The sequence below is a fragment of the Populus alba genome, chromosome 5 (genome assembly GCF_005239225.2).
Source record: "Populus alba chromosome 5, ASM523922v2, whole genome shotgun sequence".
In the NCBI taxonomy this organism is placed as follows: Eukaryota; Viridiplantae; Streptophyta; class Magnoliopsida; order Malpighiales; family Salicaceae; genus Populus; species Populus alba.
The window spans coordinates 14,864,246-14,873,154 of record NC_133288.1 but is presented as its reverse complement, the minus strand read 5'-3'; the positions used below and the strand labels follow the sequence as shown (position 1 = coordinate 14,873,154).

The following is an 8,909-nucleotide window of genomic DNA, read 5'->3' as shown; positions in this document are numbered from 1 at the left end:
TAATATTTAAATACATAACCCAATACAGTACAAAATGGGTATCTAATACAAGCTTAATCAAAAGTTATCCTATATGTCTATCATTTGGTTCGTGATTGTAAGGTACTTGTAATTAATTTTATAAATAACTATTAATTCTACATGTAAAAGCTTAAACAAATAGAATATATGTAATAATGCATTTATAATATAAATCATCATTGTAAAATAATTCTCCAATTATTAATCATCATAATCCATCTAATAATTTACATTATTCATTCATCGCATAAAAAATTCTTATTTGTCATTAGTTTAATAAATCGTTCATTTCTTGACATTTATTCTCTAAAAACTCAATATTACCAAGTAATACCCAACACTGGGTAATTTCCTTCTTAGCCTATGTTTAGGTGTTATTCTAGCTTTTGAGAATATAAATTTGTGCCCCCATTACTAGGTATTATTCTTCTCACTTCCAAGAATTTAGATCCATTGCTTAGTACTAGGTATTAGTCCTAACACCGAGAAAACTAACCCCCTATGTCCATTATTGAACATTAGTATCATAAAAAAAAAAATTTAATTCATTTGTATCTTATCATGCATTAGTCTTATTACCAGGAAACTAATTTTTTACCATTTACCGGACATTAGTCTCATTATCAAGGAACTAATTCTTTTGCTATAAGCCACAATTTAAATACGTTATAATATAGCATCTCCAATATGCTACTACAATAAACTAAGTAAGAAAATGATGAGATGCATGATACCTATCTGCTATCAGAGCTTCAGTAGTATTTCTTTACTATTGCATAACTCTCGTAGCCTCTCTTGTATCAACATGTATATCATATTATTATTTCATTGCATGCTCATTCCATGTGATATTATTCGAAGTTTACTTTCATCAATTTAACTTTTATTTTCAATTAGATTATTGTTTTACTCATTTTATCTTTCTTATTCTATTCATTTTCCTTAGTTTTCACAATAAGAGCAAATTTTACAACTTACCCACACATATATGCACGTTCCAATTTCTTTCTTATAATCACTACCATATCAGATTTTACATGAAAATAACTTTTCAAACAAGGTAGATATTTATCAATTTCAGTCAATTTAGACTATTCATTCAAGAATATGTTTTCTAATTTAAATTATAATTATAATCACAAAATATAGTTTCAATTGTAACTTTTCTTCTTCAATATCCAAACTATATTTAGACTAAAGAAGAGGAGACATAACTCAGCCTTTAACACATCCAGATTACTTGATATCGCAACTTGGCCAAACTATCCAACACAGTTCTCAACCCATCATTTCTTAGATTTTTATCTATACCCAGAGTTTTATAACTCCAATTTATATAAGGTCAGTTTCATTAAAAAGTTAACATCCCTAAATATAGCTTATATAAAGAAACTAAATTCAAATTTCATTGTTTTTATGCCCTAAACTTCTCTGGAAGTTAAGTGACAAAACTGCTTTGCTTCTCATTCATAAATTTCACAACCAAGTAAGTGTTTCATTCACTTTCACATTATTCGAACAAACATTTTTCTCTTAAATATGTTGCAATATCTCTAATTTCAACCTTTTAAAGTCCATTAATCCTGTTTATGTTTTATTTAAGATATTTTCACTCCTTCATGAAAAATATAAGTATTTTCAACATTTATAATTGTACTATGTTTCATATACTGAAATCATCATCATATCTCTTTTTCAATTCTTTTTTTGGCCGACACTATCACCACTTTTTTTACCGAAATCTATTCCTAGCATTTTTAATTCTCACTTACATCAAAGGTTACACATTACTCAATTCTTTTCTTTTCCATCCAAAACACCAATCCTATCTAAATTCTAAATTCTCAACATCATAGTTTTTCAATCAATCACAATTTATATTGTAATTTAATTTTTTTAAAAATCACTTTCCTCACATAAATATACATTATTTCACCACAATTTCACTTAATGACACATAAATCTAGTTTATGCAATATAGTCCCTCATTGGTTAGCCATTGGGCCCTTAAGGAAATCATGGATTTCTTCATCATTTCTACCTAATTGAACACTCTACACAACCTAATTTAACCCAATTTGATCATTTATAGTCAATTTACATTTTCCCCAAAATTCCACCATAAAACCTAACATTAATTCCATGATTTCTATGTCAATTGTTATTTATTATGTATGAAATTGCTAGATTAGGTTTATAATTCCTCATTGAACGTAAATCTAGTCTTCGAATCCCAATCAACTATATTTTTTTGAAACCTCCCCTATAAACCCTTGCTGCTGTGAACAATATTGGTTCTTCCTATTAGTTTCCTTCACTTCTCTCTTTTATTTAGATGCTTAAAGGTGTGGTGATAAGTGTTTCTCTCAATCCTCCTCTAAATCCCTTGATTTCTCTAGATGTTTCTCTAAGAATTTTGAAGAAAATTTCAAAATCTTCGTCCTCTCTTTGATTTCCACCATAGCCAGCCCTTAAGAGGAGAATGTGAGATTGCTTTTATATGTGAAACTTTTTCTATTTACACTTTCGCCGTTCCTTTACATAAATCATAATTTGCCCCTAAGGTTTCTAATTAATTCTCTCCTCTCTTGACAATTATCTCACCACTTTATTTTTCACTCTTAACATTTTTTTTTTAATTTTTCTAAATCTTAATTTAACTCATTTTATTTCCACAATAAATTTATTTATTAATTTATTTTTAGCTGAGAGTTTACAATTCTTGTGGCATATATTTTATTTTACGCTCATACAACTTTCTAATAATTTGATAAGTCAATTATGTATGTTTGTCCCTTCACATATCACCAACCAATTTATAAATTAACAATTCTAAAAATACATTAAAATATGTTACCTCTATAAAATAGTTAGGTTGAAATTTGCTTGGGTGAAGGTACATCATATAGTCAGATCCGTGATAACAGGTGATTCTGATCACTCATATGTTTGTCTGCTTGGATAAATTAAGTAGATAGTATATCAGATACATTTATAAATTAATGGGACAAGTTTGGACTCAAAAGAAGGTTTGAAAACGCCAAACCAAAATAACAGGTCAATAGAACTACATATATTTTTTATCTAACTATTAGGTCGCCCTCAAATTTTTACAAAATATCAGATCTTTAGATATCTTAAATCTCGCTCTAGGGTTTTATTTTAGTATTTTTTGTGGTTTTTCTTATTATTTTTAGATTTCATGTTATTTTTGAATTTTATGATTTTTTCTTTATAATTTTGAATTTTTTTTTTTGGGTTAAGATAGAGTTTCTGTCTTATTTAAAGCTTTGTAAATCTCCCAACGAGCAAACTTAATTATCATTATTTTTAGAAAAAATAAAACTTGTCAATTTAGAGCTTATATTTACAGCCTCTTTTTCACCCATATAATAATTATTATGTGTTCTTTGTTTAATGATTATATAATATCATTCTTTTAAAATAGGAAGAAAAGGTCAAAGGCGTATATTATTGTATGAAAGCCCAGGTCTTCAAGGCAATCTGATCTGAACTTGCAAGAGTTGCTCAATTTAAATATATTATGTGAGCCGTGACATAATAATAGAAGGAAAAAAATGTGAACAAGTAGTCTTTCACTATCACATAATTTTGAAAACACACGCGCACACACACATATATAAATATATAAGTATATTTGATCACTTCTTGGTGGTCAAGTTGGGCTAAGGGTTCAATTAGCTGTCCTGACATCTTGTTTTATTTTGAATATAAATGTAGATTGAGTAAGAGGAGTGGGATAATTGCCTAATCTTCTTCTAGCCACGAGAATTTTGTTTAATAAGATTTCCGTGACACAGCAGCCACGAAACTCAAGAACATCTGTTTATCGTTACCCCTTTGTCTTTTTATCTGAAAACCTTTTGAAGAGATGGAAATAAAACTGATTTGAACGAGGATGGGAGCTCGACTTTAAGAATCCAAGCTATTCCCTCTGTGTAGGATACTTTGCACAAGTTCTTAATTTATCGAAACAAATGGATATTTGTTGCAAAATATTATATATATATATATATTTTAAAAATCATCCGGAACCTGCAAAGCAAGAGTAGATATCGTTAACCAGTGGAGGCGCAAGCAGTGTTGTACTCTGTAAATGTGTTTTAGGCATGGATAAGAGTCAGAAATAAATAAATAAACAAGGACAGCGAAATCCGATTTAGTTTTTTGTTTGATCAACTTAGGGGCATGGAGACAGGCTTGGATTACCAAAAACCAAGTCATCTGGAAGCTCTAATGCATAAGAATGGTCACGAATAAGTTCAGCATTTCCGCCGGTCACCGGCTAGCTAATTGCTACAAATCCTTGATAAGATCGACAATTTACTGTGGAAGTTGGAGGCCACAACTGACAAGTCCACCATGAATTTAGGTGGATCAAAAATTATCACTTCTTGATTTGTGTATTGGAGTTAATATTCTTAATGGGATTTTTAATTTTTAATTTTTTATTTCTAATCCATTTCTCAAACCCAATCAAACTACTCCTACGGGTAACTTGTTACCAATCCTTTAGCTCTCATGTGGGTCCCTGGAGCTCAAAGTCAAAAATCCCAAACCACAACAGGCCTTTCCTTCTTCAAAACCACTACACATTCAATGTTTCTTCTCTCTCTACCATTGCAGTTTAGCGCCACCCCTCTCTCTCTGCGTTTTTTTGTTTTTTTGATCTTGACAGTTGAATGATGATGCTGCTGATGATGCTGCTCTCTCCTTTATTAGAGCCCCTTATTCTTTTCTTTGCTTTTGAGCAACCATCAAAATCATTAAACCCGACGAAACCTCATAACAGTAGCAATTACTCATGCTAAACAATTCCTGATGACAGCTCACACCCCTTCATTTCTCCAACTCTTGGGCCTCAATCATGCCCTCCTCACGGTCTTGCTCCTTCTCTATACTTCGCAGTTTTCTTTTGCACAACCTGCACCTAATTCTTCAATGCCTTCACCACCAACACCCGATGGCCAGCATCCCCCGGCGCCGGGCCCGAAAGCCAATATGGGGATGGTAGTAATCATGGTGGTTCTTGTAAGTGCTTTCTTTTTAATGGGCTTTTTCTCTGTCTACGTTCGACAGTGTGCCGATCGAAGGTTTCGCGGGACTCGCTTTGACCCTGCCGCATTGGCAGGCGCAGGGCGCGGGTCTTGGAGGGGATGTCACGGCCTTGAGCAGGAGGTCATCGACACCTTCCCTACTTTCCTTTATTCTACAGTCAAAGGTCTTAAAATTGGCGAAGGCTCCCTGGAATGTGCCGTCTGCTTAATCGAGTTCGAAGATGACCAGACGCTGCGTTTGATTCCAAAGTGCAGCCACGTGTTTCATCCTGATTGTATCGACGCCTGGCTCACCTCCCATGTCACCTGCCCGGTTTGCCGCGCCAATTTGGTTCCAAAACCGGGCGACTTGCCATTCAATCCGGTCCCTGTTGACCCGAATAATGACTTGGTTGAACCGGATAGCCACGATAATGTCCCTGACGAGACACAAAATGAAGTTCAAAATCTTATCGGCAATGAAATTACGAGAGAGGGGCGACAACAAGTCACGAGATCTCCAAATATGAATTTGTCAAGCCCAGTCAATCAGAACAGGCCACTTCCATCATGGTCAACAGGTTGGCGGTTAAATGCATTAATTTCGAGATCAAATTCAATCAATAATTCCACGATTCAATCGGAAGAGAATCGCGAACGATTTACTCTAAGGTTACCGCAAGAGGTTCATAATCAGTTGATAAACTCTCGCTTGAATCGTACAAAGAGTTGCGGGTCATTTCCTAGAGCTATGAGTCCAAGAAGAGGTTACAGGAGCCGAAGTGGAGGTGCTGGGCGAAGCAAGAATCTCTTTTATCATGAACAGTTGGACCAAGAAGGAAGACCGGCTGACCGTCGGGGTTTGACAATGACCCCACCTTTTATATGCAGAACCGGCTCGGTTCCATCAAGAGATGAGAGTAGTAGTGATGGGGTGAATGCTACTCCACCGAAGAATTTCCTGAAGTCTGCAAGGTCCTTTAAATCACCGTTTGATCGTTTGTTTCTTGGGATTGACAATAGCAACAGAAACAGCAACAATGACGACGTTGGTGATCGATCATTTGATCGGCTGAGGCCGGATAGTCAAGTTTAAACGCCGGTGAATTGTTTTTTTTTTTTTTTGGGGGGGGGTGTTGACCTCGAGAGTTTTATGTACATACATTTATATATATATATATATATATATATATATATATTCCTTTTCCTTTTGGCTCTTGGTTTTTTGTTTTTCAAAGGTTTTAAGGTTTTATTTATTTGATTTCTCATGAAACCAAATAGCATATGCTAAGCCTGCTTAGACTCTTTGGTTAATGAGGCATCGTTCTGTAAGAACGAATTCCGCCACGGTTACCATTGCGCGAGTCGTTCCATTCAAGAAATGTGTGACAGCACGCAGTCAACAGCTGGCGAAGCCTTTTCTTAAGCTGGAGAACTACTTGTACCAAAACTAAATAAATGTTTTAACCTTTTCTCATGCAAGTGCATTAATTTGTTGAGATTTTCCGGGATCGAAGGAAAAGCTGGAGATCAAGATTTACGTCCATGATTTTGTCCAAGTCGGTGTCCTTGTTGAAGTCCTTATTCCTCAATCAAGCACGCTGATTGGTACGAAACTAACGAGATGGGGACCCGCCCTAACCCTAAAATGTAGAAATATGAATCAAAGTGCTCTTAGGGAAGTCAATGGGAATTTAGTAATCCAATGCAAGCGTGATAAGATTAGAGCCATTAGCAATAAGATTAATTCAAGCTTGATTAATGAACCTTGAAATACTCTTAGGGTTCTCTTTCCGTCATTCATTAAAAGAGAGATCGCCACCACTGAAGGGGGAGCCACCTTTCCTGCTCCCCAGAGGCCATATTGTTTTGGTTGAGCATTACGTGTGAATCAGTTGACATCAGATGTCATATAAATGAATATTCTATGTTAAATTTTCTTTGCTTTTTATATATATAATTTCGTTTTTTTTTCCTTGCGTTGCGGGTGAGCAAAACTCAATTTTGGGATCTCTTAGAACTCGCTAAGCGGTCTTATGGTCCATCCAGTTAAAAGGAATTCCCCCCCCCCCTCCGAAGCCATCTGCGAGGTTTTCTCAGCTTCCTTGAGGTACCTAGTGGTCCCGAACAACCAAAAATAATCATTCACATGTTTGAAAGGTTTTGAGAGGCCTTGTTTTTTTTTTTAAATGAAAAGTAAACTAGTTGACTTGGAAAAAAAAAAAACAAGGTAATTTCTTTTTTACATATGAATGACTTTATTTCATTTTTTTATATCTCTTTTTTTTTTAATAAATGGCTTGTAAACCAAGTTTGAATGTATAATCTAGTTTTAAAGAAGAGAATTTATCAATTGAAGTTAAATATAAAATTTTATAGTAGTAGGTTTTAGAATTATGATCACTTATTTATCTAGAATGATGTCCTTGTAAAACTTGTATTGTTTTATAAATGCACCAACCAAATCTTTCCACCTTTTAATCTTAGTATTGTCAAGCCGTATATACTAAGTCAAGGTAATGTTGCTAAGGTTGTCTTAAAAAAGATGAACAAGAAGTTTCTTGTCATGGACAATTTTTATCATCTTATTATAGTAGGTTTTTAAGTAAGTCAATGAATATTGAGTTCCAGTATACTTCATAAACTCAGGCACTCAAAATTATTTTGGTACTATGACATTAGGGACTAGGCACATTTCTATTGCTTTTATTATGGTGTATAAATTAGACCTTTCTATCACCCTCATCCTTTTTTCTAAAGCCATCTATTTTTCATAAGCCTCTTCTTCTACATGCTTCTTTTTCATAGCTTTGTCTCCAGTAAAATCTACTATAGGGGTTAGTCCTATAGGACAAACAGGTTGGACACATGGATTATGGCCCACAAACTGGGATTTTGGAGATGTCCAACTAGGGCCTGAATTTTGTTGATGGAAGAGAGTCATGGTTGTTGAATAAATTGTTATTGCTGGTTGAATACCCAAGGCTTCTATAGATTTTCCCCTAAACTCCTACTCAAGTAGGCCAACTAGCCTTGTTATATCCCCTTTAAGGTTTTCTATATCTTTTTTGAACTTCATCCTTTCAATAGGCTTGTTCCTCATTTTTCATCCGTTTCTTTTGGAATCTAGTGTTATTGGTTTACTTCAAAAGGGGATCTATATTTGAATCTTTCAAATAAAAACCATGTAAGTTTGCAAAGGAAATAAATATGAGATGCTTGTAAAAAGGTAAATTGAATACGGGTTTGCCTTTTAAGAGTGACAATGGTCATCATTTATAGATTCAAGAATCTGATCTCATCATTACACTGATGAGAAAATCCATATGCATCTCAATCATTTTGTAATAGCTCAGACTCATATAGAATCTATGTGACGACCATTTTCCACTTAAAAGTCCTGAAATTTATGATACTACTTATTGGGCTTTCATTGATGCAATTTACCAATGACAAATATATTCTAAGGATATGTCCTATTCATTAAATGAATATGAGTATGTTTTCTATATGGTCTCAAAAGAGTCTTAAATTTGCCTAGTGACGATCCCCGTAAGGATAGTATAGGGGCATTGCAAGAAACAATTAAGACACATATGCTTACCATTATAATGCAAACACTCAGATCTGAGTAGAGTGTTTTACAAATTTGAACCTTAATTGATTTAGGACAGGCCACTAATTCCCTACCTAACCTTAAAGCTTACATGTGCTTTTAAAAATTAAAGCCTATGATGCATAACGACATTAATCCATATCAAATATACAATATATAAGAAATATATACAAAAATTAAAATATATAATGCATGAGTAATATGTATAAAAATAC

At 33.9% G+C, this 8,909-nt stretch overlaps 1 protein-coding gene across 1 annotated transcript; it reads left to right on the top strand.

The window, feature by feature from the left end:
* The first annotated feature begins 4,647 nt into the window (after window positions 1–4,647).
* Window positions 4,648–6,205, top strand: LOC118050454 (E3 ubiquitin-protein ligase ATL15). Its single transcript, XM_035060797.2, has one exon. It carries the CDS (start codon window positions 4,864–4,866, stop codon window positions 6,172–6,174), a length of 1,311 nt encoding a protein of 436 aa, XP_034916688.1. The 5' UTR covers window positions 4,648–4,863; the 3' UTR covers window positions 6,175–6,205.
* The last annotated feature ends 2,704 nt before the right edge of the window (window positions 6,206–8,909 follow it).

What these genes read in the sequence shown, in the direction of transcription:
- LOC118050454 (XM_035060797.2), top strand. Translation starts at nt 4,864, where the DNA reads ATGACAGCTCACACCCCTTCATTTCTCCAACTCTTGGGCCTCAATCAT.